The 18,538-nt window shown below is 36.6% G+C and overlaps 4 protein-coding genes across 4 annotated transcripts; 2 read left to right on the forward strand and 2 right to left on the reverse strand.

Annotated features, from left to right (window-relative positions):
* The first annotated feature begins 4,817 nt into the window (after nt 1-4,817).
* On the forward strand, nt 4,818-5,755 carry LOC112498572 (uncharacterized). The gene has a single exon (XM_025099669.2). It carries the CDS (start codon nt 5,015-5,017, stop codon nt 5,615-5,617), a length of 603 nt encoding a protein of 200 aa, XP_024955437.1. The 5' UTR covers nt 4,818-5,014; the 3' UTR covers nt 5,618-5,755.
* A 144-nt stretch (nt 5,756-5,899) lies between these two features.
* Nucleotides 5,900-7,136, reverse strand: LOC102629955 (protein transport protein yos1). Its single transcript, XM_015531271.3, has 2 exons — nt 6,968-7,136; nt 5,900-6,420 (listed from the first exon to the last, which is right to left on the reverse strand). The coding sequence occupies exon 2, from the start codon at nt 6,414-6,416 to the stop codon at nt 6,183-6,185; it is 234 nt and encodes a 77-aa protein (XP_015386757.1). The 5' UTR covers nt 6,417-6,420; nt 6,968-7,136; the 3' UTR covers nt 5,900-6,182.
* Nucleotides 7,137-7,298: 162 nt separating this feature from the next.
* LOC102630252 (fructokinase-like 1, chloroplastic) lies at nt 7,299-9,629 on the forward strand. Its single transcript, XM_025099668.2, has 2 exons — nt 7,299-8,141; nt 8,553-9,629. The coding sequence occupies exons 1-2, from the start codon at nt 7,344-7,346 to the stop codon at nt 9,243-9,245; spliced, it is 1,491 nt and encodes a 496-aa protein (XP_024955436.1). The 5' UTR covers nt 7,299-7,343; the 3' UTR covers nt 9,246-9,629.
* Nucleotides 9,630-10,782: 1,153 nt separating this feature from the next.
* Nucleotides 10,783-14,605, reverse strand: LOC102630553 (O-fucosyltransferase 19). Its single transcript, XM_006480876.4, has 8 exons — nt 13,755-14,605; nt 12,997-13,069; nt 12,827-12,897; nt 12,655-12,743; nt 12,425-12,557; nt 12,096-12,328; nt 11,542-12,018; nt 10,783-11,450 (listed from the first exon to the last, which is right to left on the reverse strand). The coding sequence occupies exons 1-8, from the start codon at nt 14,322-14,324 to the stop codon at nt 11,195-11,197; spliced, it is 1,902 nt and encodes a 633-aa protein (XP_006480939.1). The 5' UTR covers nt 14,325-14,605; the 3' UTR covers nt 10,783-11,194.
* Nucleotides 14,606-18,538: the final 3,933 nt, after the last annotated feature.

Below are 18,538 nucleotides of genomic sequence, written 5' to 3' on the forward strand. Positions count from 1 at the left end.
TTAGCTCGTTAGTTATCCTAAATTGTGCTTTACGAATTAGGGATTGCCTACATTAGTTGAATGATAACTTTAGAAGTTATTTAAAATTGCTATCCACTAACCCCATGGCATATGATTTAAAGAACACATTTTTGTAGTAAGTTTTGTCATGGTTAGCATTATTGTTACAATTCTCCTTGTATAGTTTAGGATATTGGTCAACTTTTCAAAATTGCAATATGTCTTAACTATTCTCTTAAAGATTATCAATAAATGACAACTAGATCAACTGAGCGAATTACCAACCTTTTTTTTCTTTGTGTGTTTGTATTTATCGTGCTCCAAAACTTTATAAATAGAGGTTGATTGTTATTGACGTGTAATTGTTTAAAGAATTTTATTATTATTAATTAGTTTTCATTAGTATGGTTAAGATGACATCCTATTAATGAAATAAAGGAGTGGATCTATTGGTGAAAATTGGAATTTATTTCATCTTACTGAAAAAACGTTGGAACATAACTTATCTTTTATACTTTTTCCCTTCTTCCTTCATTTCAAATGAATTAAATAACCCTTATTTAAAGAGCTCAAATTAAAACGGTACAAAAATTTAAAGAGGTATTGCAATTTGGCTAAGTTGTCTTTAATTGTCATTTGAAGAATTTGATAGTCTTTATTTAGCACCTTGAAGAAATTAGTGGAGGTTAGCTGGGACAAAACAAAAAAGAATGGTTGCGGAAAGAAGAGGAAAAGGAGAAGCTGAATGAGGAAAAAGAAGGGCAAACGTTTATTTTTTTCAAATTAGAAGCTAGGGCACACATAGGAATGGAAAAGAAGAAAGACAAATTTTGAATTTTAGAGAAACGTGCCTCTAGGGGCGCGCGGCTGGGGAGCCTCTGTGCTCCCACTAAGAACGAGCGAGGGAAATTTTCCAAGTAAGCCCCTTGAAAGAAAATCTAAGATAAGTCCTTAAAAATAAAAATAATATATATAGATATATATATATATATATATATGTAAAAATAAAAATATTAGTAGTCGAGAATAAGGAGATTTTGCCAAAGAATTGGGGGCGGTTGTTGTGCAAATTTTAATGTACTCACAAGCGCACGAATCTATTGTAGTATAGACTAATGGTGACGAGTGTCGATCCCACGAGGAGGTGGATTTTAATTATATATAGAATTAATTTTGTAAATTGGTGGTTGGATTTGTGGTGGAAATGATTTGGAAATATGCTAAAACTTAAATTAAAATGGCGAGAATAAATTCTAAAATTGGTATTGAAATGGCGAGAATAAATTGAAGAGAATTATATTGAAATAACGTACTTGGGTATCTGGATCCGTATCAACATGCATCATGGGCTAAATATTCCTTATTAATGCCAATTAAATCATGAGGGGGGAATCCACACCTCATGAACCACGCTCTAATCAATATGGTGCTAAGGGTTTATCGTGCCAAATAATAATAACCTTGTACTAGAGGGCCGGTGAAACCAAGGCGGTACTAGACAAGATTAGTATTATTTGTCGACGAGAAGTCAAAACATCCACAAAAACTAGAGGGGAAGAGAAAATAAATTTACCAAATTAAGCCCATGACACATGTTAAGACTTCACCTTCAACCCAAGCTTGAAAGAAAATTAGCCACTCATAATTGAACTAGGGGCAAAATGAGAATTTATTAAAATACGAAGAAAATACAAGATGGAGAAGGAATTACAGAAAATAGAGTCCAAAAATGGATTCAGCGATATCAAATTAGGGGGGGGAGGCCCCATTTTTATAGATACATGGAGTAAATTACGGCCATATCGGATTAAAAACAGTTTGGACGCTCAGGATTGCGCCACATCATCAGTCAATAGTCCACGGTTTGACCACGCGGATGAACAGTAACACGGTTTGACTCGGATGAACAGTAACGCGGTTTGGTTGAAAATAATCCTGTGTGATGCATGTACCGTACGCGAGATTTTTCATCCACTAATATGCTGCCACGTCACCATCAACAGTACATAAGAATTTTAGCCCAACAGGATCGTGACACCTCATCAGTCAATGCCACATCATCGGTCAATGCCACGTCATCGATCCGTCTATGTGAACAGTAACGTAGTTAGTACCGTACACGTGAATAGTACCGTACATATGAATAATGTCATTTTTCCTTTTATGCTCCTCCTAAGGTTTTCGACCGTCCTGAGTTCAAAAGTGATGTCCGTTTTGCCGTCTGATCTCTCCTTTATTGTGAAATGACTATAATGCCCCTAAAATACATAAAATACTTAATTAAAATAAAACACATGTAATTAAATCACAAGAAGGTTAAATATATAAAAGTAAGGGTTGTTAGTAAGACTTGAAATGTAAAATGACGGTTTTCTCCTTTATAAATATGCATTTTCTAACACTCAACAGCGGTCCCCATGAGACTGACCCTACTTGGAAGAACTCCCTATATGTTATGCTACCTCAAGCTAAAATTCAAAAGATAACTCATGACTTCAAGAAGTGACAATGGAAGAGAGGATGATATAATGGAAAGGTCTCGAAGAGCTAGTATCAGTTGCCCAAATCAGCTGAGAGTTATAGAAAATGCATCCATGTCTAGACAAGAGGTATTAACGGCATGACACGTGAAGAATATGACTCATGACTTTAAAAACCCTCTAAATGATGAAAATGAAGAAGGAAAGCTAAAGAGGGGAGGAGAAAATAGAAAGATCTCGAATAATCAGTATCAACTATTCAAATCATCTGAGAATAACAGAAAATGTCTCCTACAATATATCTAAGTGGCCATGTGTCGGCATCGGATCATAAAATAGTGATAGGCTCACAAACAACACAAAGTCACATCATTACAACGCAATCCCCACCTACACTGAGTGTACTAGACCACAAAATAGTGACGGTCTTGCCAACATCACCAGGACACGTCATCATAGCACTATTCCTTCCTCTGGGTGACAATCTTCACTAGCAGCGTATCCTCAATTCTAATATGCCCATTTCAAATGAGCCAAGGGAGTTGAGGAGCACCTGATTTTACTAGAAATTATCCAAGTAGTTCGGTTTGTGGTCTCCTTTTCTCAAATCTGAGAAGTGGCCAAATTACCCTTAAAATCGTGCTTGAGGAGGGAACAACCAATAACGGATTGCCAAGTGTTCAAAAGAGTACAAAGATGCCCTCAGTGGCACTCTATCTTAAAAGATTAAGTTAGTCTCGCAAAGAAAGCAAATTTACTCATTTTACAATAATACTCAATTTTTCTTCTATTTTAGGGTTTCTTGGAAGTCTCTCACCACCTTCAACCTTTCACTAACTTGACCGTCGAAGTGTCATCACGGGCCACCTCCAGCATCGCCTCTAATGGCTATTTCTTCTAATTTTATGCTCATCTCAGTTGTCGTTGTCCCTGAAAAATTGTTTCCAAATAACTTAATTTCCATCTTCACTAAAAAACCACTTGTTGCAAAGAAGCTTTGATAGTGTTTTGGGCCAAACCAAAATCGAACCAAAACATTGGCTATTAGTAGTCTTAGTGCTTTTATGTTTTGGTACTGGAATTTATTATTATTATTTTAAATGTTCCATTAATCAAATGTGTAAAATTATGAATTGGTTTAGTTTACTTTTTATTCGACCTAATATGTATTAACCTATGCTTCGGTGTGAGGAAGCTTTTGGCGAAGACTTGAATCGTTCTTTATTTCGTTTAAAATGCTGCACTTGTAATGCCCTATTCGTTTGAGAGATGATAATATTGAATCAATGATCACTAACTGTGTTGTCTACTTGCTACTTCGCAGATAGTTACCAAATCACCATTTGGATCCATTTGCTACTTTATTGATTGTGTGTCAAAATCACCATTTGGATCAATTTGGGAAACTTTATTGTTTATAGGGGTCGTTTTATTCGCTATTTCATGCATTATTTTAAAAAGTTAATGCAATGCAATCCTTCAATTTTTTTTTTTTTCCGTTCCAAACACGTGATAGCATTGTGTTAGTGTTGAATAGTCCTTTAACATAGTACAATCCTTGGGTGGTGCAGTGTTCCAAAACATGCTTAAATTCCATTTAATCATATTCTTATTTGTTTATGTTAATTATTTAATTTAATTGGCTAAAAGCAGCCACCATCCACCAATTCAATTTGTTGCGCTCACCAAAGCGGAAGCATCAGTTCACCCGTCGGCCAAAGGCATGAGCGGCGATAACTAATGATTTTGCTTGTATTTTCTTCATTCTGAAGTTGAGCTGATGGACGAAACTGTAGCCAATGTAGAAGATCTTCCTGTGGTAGATACTTCCAGCAGCCTCCTTCACTCATTTGTATCAGAATTCATATTATGATTGATTATCGCCTGAATCAAATGTGTGAAGCAGATTGGAATGCCATACGCCATGCATTTTCTGATTCCCATCTTTGCCTTGACATTGATTGGACAAAGGGTGTGAAGGTAAAGCTGATATGAGTGTGTGTCCTTAAACTTACCATTTCGTGAAGGACGTGAAGATAATATTTGGTAATTATAATTTTCAAAATTCGTAATATAGTAATTTTGGTAAAATAGTAAAAGTAATTAAGGTTTTCATCAACTTAATATCTTTCTCAGCTTCCAATACACACGCTCACCTAATAATTTACATCAGTAGCTTCTAGGAAACAAATGCAAATGGAGTCGAAGGATCATGGGATCATTGCTTGGTAAATTGGAAACTTTTGACCGTGGGGTGCATGTTTAGCAAGCGAAAATATGGCGGCACCGTTGAGAACGTGGCTTAATAAAATCCACACACGCCAAACCAAGTGGCAAAGCACGACTCCAACAAGTAACATGTCCTAATTTCTTTTCTGTCAAGAGAATAGCCTCGAGACAGAGAGATTGAGCAACAATCCGCATTCAAGAGAAATTTCTTTACGTATAAACACACCTCTTTTAGATAATTTGGTCACCATTATTATCAGGACTTCGCAGCTTCAGCCTTTAGGAACCCAACTCGTTTCATCAACATGGGTATGGTTTTTGGGAAAATCAGCGTTGAAACTCCAAAATATGAAGTGATTCAATCAACCTTCGACTATGAAATCCGCAAATATGCGCCCTCAGTTGTAGCAGAAGTCACATATGACCCGTCAACATTCAAGGGTAACAAGGATGGAGGCTTTTCGGTGTTGGCAAATTACATCGGTGCATTAGGCAATCCGCAGAACACCAAGCCTGAAAAGATTGCCATGACAGCTCCGGTGATAACAAAGTCCTCACCTGAAGGGGAGAAGATTGCCATGACGGCTCCAGTGGTGACAAAGAGTGATGAGAAGAAGATGGTGACAATGCAGTTTGTGTTGCCGGAGAAGTATCAGAAGGCGGAGGAGGCACCGAAGCCAGTGGATGAGAGGGTGGTGATAAGAGAAGAGGGGCAGAGGAAATATGGGGTGGTGAAATTTGGAGGAGTTGCATCAGATGAAGTGGTGGGTGAGAAAGTTGATAAGCTGAAGAAAAGCTTGGAGAAAGATGGGTATAAAGTTATTGGGCAGTTTTTACTGGCTAGGTATAACCCACCTTGGACTTTGCCGCCTTTCAGGACTAATGAGGTTATGATTCCAGTTGAGTGACTGGTTTCTCTGTTTGTAGTTTGATTTTTCTTTTCGCAGTTTATGCAATCATAGGATTCTGCGTAATGCCGATGATGCTTGTTCTTAGATAATATATGCAATTAAGTCAATAATGCAAGTTTTGATGTTTGTGTTCAATTTTAGAGCTCTGTTCATTGACGCATCTGCATCCATGTTCCATTCTATTACTTTGTTCCTTGCAGCACTATACATGCTGCCTAATGCAAATCCTCAATGAAACTAATTAAGGAACAGCATCTAATCCCGATTACCAAATCCATGTTACAGAACATCAGCTCTAATAAATAAAGGAAAAAAAAACTACAATAATGGTTGGATAACCATGTTCATAATATCAAAAAAGTCAAAAAAGAAGAGCAATGAAAGTAAGCAAACACTTTGAAGACTATATTCAGTTTCGTATGCTATGGAGTCATAATTTTGACATAGTTTCCTGATTATACCACACATTTGTTTTGAGGGCACGAGATTTCCTGACAACATCACAATGTACAAAGATCAATGGCCTACCACAGACCTTGATTTTCTTTCATCCTCTTCAACCTCATCCAGAAACCAGTTTCACAATGATAGTGACGAGATTCAAAAGAATAAGCGGCAGTCTCATGAACTGGCATGCATGTATAAGCCCAATGACCTGCCCTTTTAGTGTATTTCTTCCACCTGCTTGCAGTTCTGCCAAAGTCCACCTTCTTGGGGCTAGGAAGCGATCCTCATTTAGAATCGCGAATGCATTAGCCAAAAGCAGAAGGCCTTCCAGAAAAGTCCAGAAACCCATTCTTCTGCATGAAAGGAAGCTGATATCTCAGTTTTGGATAGACACGTTAGCTTAAAATCCAACACACAAGAGGGTCAGGCCAGGTCAGGCCCGCATGACATTAGAACATTTTCAAAACTCCAAGTTTCATTAAGAACAAACTTCTGAATTCGGTACATATGGCAAGTTCGTCAAAGAGTTGTGAAAAAAGGGGAAAAAAATTTCAAATTCTACTCGTTTCCCAAAAACATAAGATAATCAAAAAGCAACATATATGTCCTACTGAGGCTATCAAACTAAATGGACCATGAACTGATATGGTCTGTGAGATTTAAAGCCAAATTGACCCTAAAAAGATTCACAAAACAGTAAATAATGAGCGTATGGATTCAGGCATCAATTTGCAAGCAATCAACAAGTGGGTCAGTGGGTGTGGTTGCAATACTAAAGAATCTTGAATGTAAAGCTTTAATCTGCTGCACAAGCAATATGAATAAGAATTGAACCGACATGAAATTACGACTTGAAAACAAAATCAAACGACAAGATTAAGATCATAGGAAGATGCTCACCAGTAACAAAACTTAACCCAGAAGATGATAATTTCAAAGAAGAAACGGCTTTCCTCTCAACGGAAGAACTCAGAATTAAACCCTTTCTGATTTCATCAAATAGAAAACGACAGCACCAGAGAAGAGAACCTCTTTCTCAAGCAAAGCCGAATGAAGGAAAATGTTCTAATTTTAATTTCAATGCTGTCAGCATTTAGAGAACACTTTTGATCCAACGGTTCAAATTCGTTCATGATGACGCAGCCTGCCAGCTATCAGCCGTTGGATCTAATGACAACTATTGACCCGACTCGACAACCGAGCCCAATAATTACAACCCGATAAAAAATTTTAGAAGCCAAACAAAGAAAGAAACCCCTGGATAAACCCTTTAACTATGGCGACATTTCTTCTTCTTCCTCACCTTCACTACTCTTCTCCACTTCTTATGAACCCTAACGAAACAACGAAATTTTTAAAACCCAAAATCAGATTGAAGCCACATTATTTTTATTTACTAAGCCCACCAAAAGCTTCTACTCTTGATGATAATGACGGCAACAATGGAGCTGTTGAACCGCCGAAACCCTCTCGCCGAGGCCGGAAGAAGAAAGCCACATCAGCTTCTTCGGCTACTGCGACGAAGAAAAAAGCCGGGCGTCCGAAGAAAACTCAAGTCGAGAATGGCTTAATTGAGACCAAAAAAGAAACGAAAGAACTAAGCGACGGCGTATTGGATTACGATGACGACATGGACTTTCCTTTCGATGATCCTCCTCTAATATGCTGCTTTGGAGCCGTACAAAAAGAGTTTGTGCCGACGGTGAGAGTGCACGACAACCAGATGCACCCGGACATCTACTCCACGTGGAAGATGGTCCAGTGGGATCCGCCGGAGTTTGTGAGGGCCCCAGGTGGGCCCCCTTCCAACGTGGCGATATCCCACGTGAGGCTTGGCGGAAGGGCGGCGTTCTTGGGGAAGGTTGGCGCCGATGACTTCGGCGATGAGTTGGTTTTGATGATGAATAAAGAGAGAGTGCAGACACGCGCGGTGAAGTTTGATGAGAATGTTAAGACCGCGTGTACGTATATGAAGATTAAGTTTGAGAATGGGAAGATGATGGCTGAGACGGTGAAAGATTCGGCTGAGGATTCGCTTCGGAGCTCTGAATTGAACGTGCCAGTGCTCAAAGAGGTAAACATTTGACAAATTTATGTCTGAGGTTTGAGGTCACATGAATGAATTGCATTTTGTAGATTGAAAAGATCCAATTTTTTTTTTTTTTTTAATATTGAATGCTCAGTTACAAACGTTATGCCTGCCTTTGGAATATGAAATGCTTAAGGGAATGTTGTTATGGAATAGGATCACTAGTTATTGACTGGTTGGTAAATATTAATGGTGTGATTTCAAATTTAAGCACAAGTACGGCAGTTATGATCTTTTTGTTTTTGTAAATGATCTTTTTGCTCACCTCAAGGGAGGACAATTTGAATGAAATGGTTGAACGGGGTGGAATTAGATGGGCCAAATTGTAAAGCAAGTAATGAAATGAAATTAGTTTGTTGACTGAATGTGTAATTCTTCTTATCTAATCTACTGCAGGCTAAAATTTTCCACTTCAATTCTGAAGTTTTGATGTCACCAACAATGGGTTCAACACTTCTTAAAGCAATTGAATGGTCTAAGAAGTTTGGAGGGCTTATATTTTTTGATTTAAATTTGCCATTGCCTTTGTGGAAATCACGTGTTGAGACCAGGGAACTGATTAAGAAAGCATGGAATGAGGCAGATGTTATTGAGGTGTCAAGGCAAGAGCTGGAATTTCTTTTAGATGAAGAGTGTTATGAGAGGAAAAGAAATTATGTTCCACAATATTATGCGGAAAGTTATGAACAAACTAAGAACCGGCGGGATTATTATCATTATACTCGTGAGGAAATCTCTCCATTGTGGCATGATGGACTTAAATTTTTGTTTGTAACTGACGGAACTCTTCGGATTCATTATTATTCCCCGTCATTTGATGGTGTGGTGGTTGGAACAGAAGATGTGCTGATAACACCTTTCACTTGTGATAGGACTGGTTCTGGTGATGCTGTGGTTGCTGCCATTTTGAGAAAGCTGACGACTTGCCCTGAGATGTTTGAAAATCAAGATGTATTGCAAAGGCAGCTTCGCTTTGCAGTTGCAGCAGGGATCATAGCGCAGTGGACAATTGGTGCGGTCAGAGGTTTTCCTACAGAAAGTGCAACACAAAATCTGAAAGAACAGGTCTATGTACCTTCAATGTGGTAGTTAAGAGTTACAGATATGGATCATGATGATGTAATTCCACAGGCAGATTATGAAAAATTTGTATCCAATTAAGAAGGGGTGGATTTCCTGGATAAAAGGCTGCATCATGTACATTAATCAACTTTGTTGAGATTCAACCTATTCATCTTGAAGTTCCATTTGATTAACGACTCTTTGCTGATATTGTGGGTTTTGTAGCCAAGGGATGAACGAGACACCATTCTTTTTGTAATTGAAATACATCTCTCTCCAATTCTCAATTTCTCCTGTACGTTTTCAATGTATACTTTTAACGGGCAGATTCTTCAGTTGTTCTCCTCATATATTTGTTGCAGAAGTTCTGAAACTCATCTAAATTCATGTCCTCATCTGAATGTTAGTAAAGCCGTTAAGTGTTGTAGCTGTGTGATGTAATCCTTTTCACTTTTTCTAACTTTATTTGCTTTTTTTCTGACATATTACCTTCTGCAGTAATTGAAACCAGGAGCACTCTGAAAGTTTTCTGCTTAATATGAGAATTGATAGTAACTGCCATACGATCCGTAGGTGCTATCTTTAAGGCCTATATACTGGGAAGTTATACGTGGTAAAAGGAAGTGGAGAGAGTGATTGCTGCTACGTCCTGTTTGTGCTTAGGTAGTATGAATAGCAATAAGTTGGGTCAAAACACAAGCATTTCTGGGTTACCAAAGAAGAGAAAAGACGTTTAAAACAGAGGGAGAAGAAAGTGAAAGAGGAAATTGCCTCGGCAAAAATTGACATTTTAGAGTTTGTTAAAACTGGGTCTGACAGCATGCTAATAAAATTACTTTTAAACTCTTGCCTCATGCCCAAAACGTCTTTTTTTAATAATATATTATTGGCAAAACAAGTGTAACAGAGGCTGTATTTAAAAAGAAGTTTTCAAAATTCAACAAAAAAATTTATTGAGTTCTTAATAGTTTTCTCAAAACAAAAACCTATTTTTAAAAACTCTTTTTCCTTAGATAATAACAAGGACTAACATTTTGTTAAAAATTTAAATATAAATTATACTTTCGTTAACTAACTAAACTTCTTAACCCTAAAGATAAATTTAAAAAAAAAAAAAGATTCGCTTTCCGGCTGATATTTTAAAATTTGCTAAAAATTCGCTAAGTCTGTAATGTAAAAGAGACTTTTTATTGCTTTTCTTGTGAGCACAAAGGGTAGCTTTTTCCAGGCCACTGCTTCGGGCCTGTCTGATGGTGATTTTTTGTCACCCGCCAGCTTTGTGGCGCATAAGTGAAAAGCAATTTTCTGCTTTGTTTTCTTTGTTCAATAAGATTCAAATGAAAGTCTCCCATTTAATGTGAACTTAGTCCACACTCAATGCTAATTCTTGTTAGGCCCCTGTCAATTTTGAACGTCAAATTCCAAACAATTATCCGTGTGACTGCGACCGTCATCAATCTCTCACTAGTGTGATGAAATCCTTGCACCTCTGTAATGGAGAAATTGCTTTCATTCCACTGTAGTTCGACAAGTGAGAAGAGATTACAAAGAATCAGAAGGTATCTGGAGAAATCGTGATACTTTCTATTATGTACTGTGTATGATGTTACATTTAAATTTGTAATGAAGCCTAATTTGACGAATGATATTGACAATAAAAGAATAATAAATAAATGGAATACTATGAACTAACAGGAATTCAGTTCTCTGCGCCAGTGTACAGTAATCTGATATTTCCCAGAATTATCCAGGACCATCTCCGCTTTCCTAATTGCAGGAATGGTCCTCTCTAACTAAAACAATAACTCTCAAAACGGGTGAGAGCCTCCATCTCCTTGATCCTTTTGGCAGCTCTTAGAGTCTCTTGACTGAGCAAAATGCAGTTCAATGGCCAAAATTCACACAATCAGCCACCTTATAAGCAGTCGACACAAGTAATCCATGGAATCAGCGAAAAAATCTTGCCTACGAAAACCTTATTTTTTCGATGCAGCTCTTGAACTTAGCCTCTCATCAAGTTTCAGGCCAGCAACCCTCTCCTGAGACCTGTCACAGATACAACCAGGAAAAGGATTTGCATAAAAGTTTTCCTCTAGTCTTGGTGACTCTCCCGGCTGTCTCAAATATGGTCCTCCGAGCCTGTCTGAATGTAAACTCTTAACTTCTGAAGAGAATTCTTCCCAAGATATAGCACCCTCATCTAACTGATCTATCAGTCTAACAATGTTTTGCCTGAAATAAAGATATCATATCAGTTTAATATTTGCAAATAAATACACCCTGCAGTAACAAATAAAAATAAAATCTTTGATAAGTTACTAACTTGTCAGGGTTGATGGACTTTCTAAATCCTTCAAATCTCCTGTGCCCCTGCACTGCCTTGGCCATATTTCCATCATATGTATGAACAAAGACATCACTTTCTAGTGCCACAAGATAATCCAAGGCAGCAAGGCGATTTTGATACGGCTTGAACGGCTCCAACTCTTCTTCGGTCGCTAGAGTGGAATGAGAAAAGACATTTGGAAACTCTTCACGGAAGGCTGCCATGCTACTGCTGCCATAAATCTCCCCTGCAACTATATAGATTGTTGTCGTGGAAGGGTAACCCAAGGCCTTTAGGAACAAGGCTGCTTCTCGGGGAGACATTGGACATCCCCCTTGGAGACGTCGCTTTATGCCGTCTATCTCCTTCTCCTTCCAATGTTTAACATTATACCTCATAACCCTCAGATCCTCAGCCTCTTCAGCAGTAAGATTGTGGCTGCAGCCGGTGAATGCAAGCATGTCTTTCTCATATCTGCAATCAACATTCGACTACTTAGCTTCTTAACTTCATAACTAAGAAAATAATAATAGATGCCACTTTGATAATACCTTAAGTGCAGAGCCACATAGGGCTCACTATTGTTCCTAAGTCGATCAACTAAAATTTTTCCAAGGTCCTCGATATCCTTCGAATAGCGGAGAGCCTCGTAATTGGCTCGGCACCTGAGCCTTTGGATTGAGCCAGCAAGGCCATTATTAGCAAGCCTTGAATCGGTGTGGGAAAACTTTATCACCTTGTGCTTCTTTAACAAAGGGACCATCTCATTTCTGTAGTAACTAGCCTGCAAATGTAGCATCTTAGATACAATTGATAAATAGAGATAAAGCAACAAAATGCCTTGCAATTTGAAAGTTCAGATTATTTAATATTTACACACCTTTGACCAGGAAACAGGAGCCTTTAGTAGGGGCTTCTTCCTTGCGTAACGGGTTGGCAAATACTCGACTATATTGACATCATCTTTTAAAACATTCATGAAATGTCTCCAGTCGAAAATATCTTTGAAATCACTGCAAAAATTTGGGAAATTCATCATTAGAATGGAGGCGTAATATAATGAAGAAGGATCTTCAAGAACGCGAAATGAATTAGAAATGAGAATAATACCTGGGATCGGTCCAAAATGACTCATGATCAAGTAAAGGAAGAACCAGAGTGGCATTCATTATCTTGGCAACAGCCACCATATCACATATCTGAATTTCAATCAATGAAATAAATTAGCATCAAAATATCACAGTATCAAACATGATGAGTTTTGTGAAAGAGCTAAACTTACTCCAGTTCTCATTTGATTCAATCCTCCATTCGCATGAACAACAATATACCCATTAGTCTTCTTATTATTACCTAAAAGAAAGTTCAAATTTGTAAAAATCAGAAATAAATTCTCTCAAGCAAACAAGAAGATGCATATAAACACAACTGAAGAAATGGAACGGCTCATACTTATTTGACTCTTCGGTCGAGCTATGCATTGATAATAGTTATCACTGTTGGGTTTCATCCAAATTTCTGGAGTCTACAAAACAATAAAATAAAAACATAACTAGTTACCATCACATTGCATCACCAACAGTAAAAAGCACAATCAGTAAAAGATCAAAATCTTTTCTATTATAAAATTTTGTGAAACAGTGACAGAAAATTCCAATAAGAAAAGTCAAAGACAACTTTATTTGAAAGTTCACACTCGAAGAATCAACACGGAAAAAGAAAGAAAGCAACACAACGGCCAACTAATCATAAGAAAGCAGCCATAAACAGCGAATTCCGTAGCCACCCCAAATAAAAATCAATGCACCAGTTGCCACCCACCTCCTCTTGTGAGTCAAAATATGAACACAGAATAATTTTAAGCAATATAAAAATTAGAAATTATTATCTCATCCCCATTTCCAAATAATCTTAAATTAAAAAATTAAAAGGGTTTTTAAAAAAAAAAACTCTTTTACGCAATTACTCAGGATGCAGAGTTTTTCCTTCATTTTCTCGGCATCCAAACGGAAAGTAAGCAGAAGGAAAAATTTGTAAACAGATTCAAATAATCACCCAATTTCTTGATTTACTTAAGTTGTAAATAACAACCCACTTGTAGTAAACTGCAGTAAATGTTGAAAAAAAAAAAACCTTTTTACACAGAATGCAACATTCTTAAGTTTCCTTTCAATTGACTAGAGAAGCACCGAAAAAGAAAGTAAACTTACAGAAATCTTCTCCAAAACTCTGATGGGCATGGAGGGTTCTTGTTTATTATCTTCCGCAACAACGCGTTGGGAAAAAGCCCAATCGTCTTTAAACATCCGCGCAAGAACAAGGCCTTTATCCCTGACTCTGCTCTTACTGCTAACGTCAAACCGGTTACTCAAAACCGGAGCCTTAACGAACACCGAAACCACAGCCATGAACATGAGCACGACCATGACCTTACGGACCATGTTCTTCCCCAGACAAGCGTCCGGCAGGAAGGCGCACAGTTTCCTGCGCAGCGCACGATGACACCTGACCCCCTGATGATTGTGGAAATGATCGTGGGGCCCAGAAAAGGAGCCGTTAAAGCTGCTGCTGTTGTTCGCGTTGTTGATGCTGTTGGATTCTTCTTCGTCGGAAATGTAATACGAATAGTCAGAGGGAATATTCGGAAGCTTGTCAACGTGATCTATGAAGTCAGCAATGCGACGTCGTGTTGGTTTTTGGACACTGAGATTGCCTCCCGTTGTTGAGTTGGAGTTGTCGTCGTTGTTGTTGCTGTTGTTCAGGGCGGCACCGGAAGACATATGGCCCAGGACTTATTATACGCGTGAAATGTCACAAAATGGGAAATTTTCTTTTCTTTCCAATTTTATTTTCCGGGAAAGTGAGGGGAAAGAAAAAAAAAAAAGAGAGAGAGAGAGAGAGAGAAAGCGAGGGAAACCGTCAGTTGTGTTGAGTTGTGTCGAAACTCGAAATGCCCCGAAATTGAAGCTTCAAAGGAACGAATGTAACTGCGTATATATGATATGTGACATGTGCTTGCGATCTGCTTTTGGTGTTTGGTGTTTGTGTTTGGGTTGGCTCTTTTTTCTTTTCTATTTATAGTGCGACGCAGTCTCTGCCTCTGACTAACGTTGGAACTTTACTCGGATACTTCTTTCTTTTAACTGTTCTTCTTAATCCAATTTTTTTTTATTAAAAAAAAAATACATAATAAATTTTTTATTTTTTTTTTACTTTTGGGTAGTGTGTTTTGAAAAAAAACTACTCAAACGATTAATTAAATTTATCTGTTCATTATTTTTTTCTTATTACTTTAATTATGCTTGAGATGTCAATCTGTTCATTACTTGTAGGTCATTGCTCCCATAGATTATTCAAGAGTATCGTGTATGCGTGTTTCAAATGCTCATTTTTTTATTGTCAAAAATTAAAAATAATATTGTAATGAAGAGGGCTATTTTTTTTATAAATTGGTCTTAATTCTAAGGCATTTCCACAATTATGCCCTCAATCTTTTTTTAGTTACTATATTCAGTCTCTGTTACCATTGTAAGAGATGAGAGCTTAGAGGCCTAACAAACTAATAAATTGTCCCTTTGATGACAAAACAATATGTATATATATTTGAAACAATATAATTAATGGTCTAAGTATAACGATTCGATTCTGTACAAATGGGTGTAATTTGAAATTTTCTTTTCTTATGTTTTTAGATATTTGGGTAAACATTTGATAATTTAATGCGAACACAAGTTTTATTTTTTTTGGGTTTTATTTTGAACATTTTAGTATAAATTTGTGAAGAAATCATTATCACATCATTTTTTATGTGACTAGACAAAACATTAAAGAAGTTGATGGGATAAACTTGATTTTGTAATCAAAGGAAATTAATAAATGTACCAGAACTCAATTTGCTTCTTTTATAATTAATTGGTAATGGTTTTTTAATTGGTGTAATGAATTTGGTTTGCTTGAGCTGCTATTTTTTTTTTATTTATTTATAAAGTTGTCCAGTTCATCTAAAAAAAAAAATTAATGGATTTGAATTCCAATTCGAATCAGTACCGCCAAACATGCATGAACTTATCAAAGAAGCATTACTGAAAAAAAAAGTCACTCATTTGAAAGTCAAGAATATTTGGTAGTATATTGATTAATTTATTAGATTACAAATTCATTTCTTAGATTACAAATTCAATTACCTTAATTTTGGGCATTTCACAAGGAAAAAGTAAAACTGAAGCATAATGAAAATTAAAATAAAATTTTAATTTTATCATGACCCCATTCAGCTTACCAGTGTATTTTGAGAGTATTTTCAGGGTAGAAAATTAAAAAAAAATAAAATTGAATTTCAACAATAATTGACATACACCTTTTAAGAGCCATTAATCTTTCTATTTTCTTTTGGATGAAGAAACATTTTAAACACACGTTGAGTAATATAATATTATTGGGTTGCTTCACGATATAGAAAAATATTATTCAGTGTATTAAATCCCAGTAAATTATATTTTTTAATTACCTCGAGACATGTAAAGGTAGAGATTCTTAGATTATATTTTTTTTTTTCAAATTGTAATCTTGTGTTGATTTGTCTTTTGAACTCTGCAAACAAGGTCAATTGTGTAAAACTAAATCCAGCCACAATTAGAAGTAACGATAAGTATGACACAAGATGATTCATCTCCAGAAGGAGGAGGTGGAGTGGAGGGGGGGCACTAAAATCTTGAAACTTTAGCTTAAAATGTTGTGTTGAGAGTTTAAGCTTGAGCAACAGAAGCATGTGATTCCAAAATTTTTCCTTATCGTGAAAGAGTAAACAAATATGGTCACATGAAAATGTTTAAAGTGAGGAAACCAACACGATTAGGTTGCTGAGAGGTGAGAAGTAGCGATTCGAGCAAAAGCACTTTTTGCAAGAAAACCGAGCAGTCTTACCCGATACTCCATGAGAATGTAGTTAAGAAATCCCAACTGTCATGCCACACAGCGTAATGAAATTTCTACTGAGATTTGTCTTTTTAACATTAATGGTGGATCTTTATCAATAAGGTTCTTCTAGAGTTAAGTGGTCTTACTAATCTCTTATTATGATGTAAAAGTCAAAGTTTTTAGATATCTATTTGTCGCTCGTTTTGATAGGTCAAGTGATTTAACTGGTATAACGTGCTATATTAGAGTGAAAGTTTTAGACATCTATTCTAAAAGTAGTTGATATACAACCATCTTTTCAAAAAAAATAATAATATAATAATATAGTACACAAATGACATGTATTGATGTATAGTTGAATTAAATAAAAGAAAAATTATCCCTCAATCACCTTAAAAATGTCTATAATAAATAGTCATCGTGAGTTTTTAATAAAATTCTTAAAAACACTTCGAGTTTTAGTTTTATATAACTAACCACTTTTATGTTGACTCTATTAACTACCGTAAAAGAATTTTAAATAAATGATCTTTTTGTTATTAGATTCATTTAAAAAGAATACAATAATATTTTAAAAGGTTTCAGAGTAAAGTAGTGTTTTAATTGTACACCAAAAAATCAAAATTTTATCACGATATGTTCAAATCACGGGAAGATCTCCAACCCTCTTAGAATTCACTTAACATTAAAATCCTTGTTGAGTGATGAGTTCTTATTAAAATAAAAATAAAAATCCAATATTAAATTGAACAATAATTGTCACGTGATTAATTATTTTTGCAATTAAAAAAAAAAAAAAACAAACATCTTATAAATATAGACCAATGGCAAGAGTTCGGTGGTAGCAGTACAGTGGACCGTTCCTCGATCCAACTGTTTTCGTTTGCCGTCGCTTAATCTTTTGACCTCTTCTGCCCGTACGTATCTCTTTCAAATTCTGTCAGAGTACTTTTAGAAAATTGACAATGAAAGGACGCGTGGCATGCTTCTCGAAATCTGCGTCCGTTGTTTTGTCACACCTGACATCTCCAGTAGCCTAATTATTATTTAATTCCTCTTTTATAATTCTCCTAGCCGTTGGATTCTAATCATGCATACACCCCCGCGGGGCGACGATTCCGTGTGTGCACGCCAACATGCACATCACTCGATGAACATTTTGTCGGTTGTGCCGTTGTGCAATCATTGAATGCAAACAGGCGTACGGTTTTATTGGCGTTCGGGGTAGGGAGCAGGAGAATATCGTGAGCTGCAATGCACCGGATCAAACGAGAAGGTGCGGTGCGGCGGTGCCGTGCCAACGATAAGAGAGAGTGATCGATCCATCACACGATGATAATTCAACGCGGAGAGAAAGAGAAGCGAATCTTAGCGGAGTGGAAAGCTGGCACGTTCTCTGTTCTTTTGTTAACTTTGTTAGGCTTGGCGTGTTTTGGTGGGGTCACGGTTTTGAAATTAAAATTAATTTCATACAAAAAATTAAAAATTACTAAAATTACGAAATACATATATAAAAACTAATTACATATAATAAATTAGTTACGCTTAATGTTGACCTTTCTTTCTAATACAAAGGATGTTGTGTTGCGGTCCTTGTATATATGCACATGATAGGTTGATGCTACCTAATAAAGATTATTATGGGAAAATTTTAATTTTAATGTGACTTTTTCCCCCCAAAAAAAAAAATTGTAAGCATTATTCTTGAACAAGTGGCATAAGATGATACGAGGAATGGTCGTGTTAGGCAACAAAAAGAAAATGAAGAGGGTGTTGTTGGTAATGGTTGACATGGGGACCAATAAAGGGAAGACCAAGTCAAGTCAAATTTAGTAATCGATCAATGCTTCATTAGGTGAGATGGAATTTGGAAGAGAGGGCTGTTGTTATTATTATTATTTGAGGTTGCTGATGAAGTACCAATATATATTTCGAGCCTAGTGGGAGTTGATGTCTCCGTTTTCGCTTATACTAATTAAGCTAATATTGGAACTTGACCTAAAGTTGCTCTTTGATTGGTTTTCTGAGAAATTAAAAGAGATGCTGCTTATTGACATCCAACTTCTCATCGTGCCAA

This window comes from Citrus sinensis, chromosome 6, assembly GCF_022201045.2.
Source record: "Citrus sinensis cultivar Valencia sweet orange chromosome 6, DVS_A1.0, whole genome shotgun sequence".
In the NCBI taxonomy this organism is placed as follows: domain Eukaryota; kingdom Viridiplantae; phylum Streptophyta; class Magnoliopsida; order Sapindales; family Rutaceae; genus Citrus; species Citrus sinensis.

What these genes read in the sequence shown, in the direction of transcription:
- LOC102630553 (XM_006480876.4), bottom strand. Translation starts at nt 14,324, where the DNA reads ATGTCTTCCGGTGCCGCCCTGAACAACAGCAACAACAACGACGACAAC. An exon ending in GAGTTTTGGAGAAGATTTCT is followed by an intron (nt 13,070 to 13,754) that starts GTAAGTTTACTT and finishes ATTGTTTTGTAG; the next exon opens with ACTCCAGAAATTTGGATGAA. An exon ending in TCGACCGAAGAGTCAAATAA is followed by an intron (nt 12,898 to 12,996) that starts GTATGAGCCGTT and finishes ACTTTCTTTTAG; the next exon opens with GTAATAATAAGAAGACTAAT.
- LOC112498572 (XM_025099669.2), top strand. Translation starts at nt 5,015, where the DNA reads ATGGGTATGGTTTTTGGGAAAATCAGCGTTGAAACTCCAAAATATGAA.
- LOC102629955 (XM_015531271.3), bottom strand. Translation starts at nt 6,416, where the DNA reads ATGGGTTTCTGGACTTTTCTGGAAGGCCTTCTGCTTTTGGCTAATGCA.
- LOC102630252 (XM_025099668.2), top strand. Translation starts at nt 7,344, where the DNA reads ATGGCGACATTTCTTCTTCTTCCTCACCTTCACTACTCTTCTCCACTT. An exon ending in ACGTGCCAGTGCTCAAAGAG is followed by an intron (nt 8,142 to 8,552) that starts GTAAACATTTGA and finishes AATCTACTGCAG; the next exon opens with GCTAAAATTTTCCACTTCAA.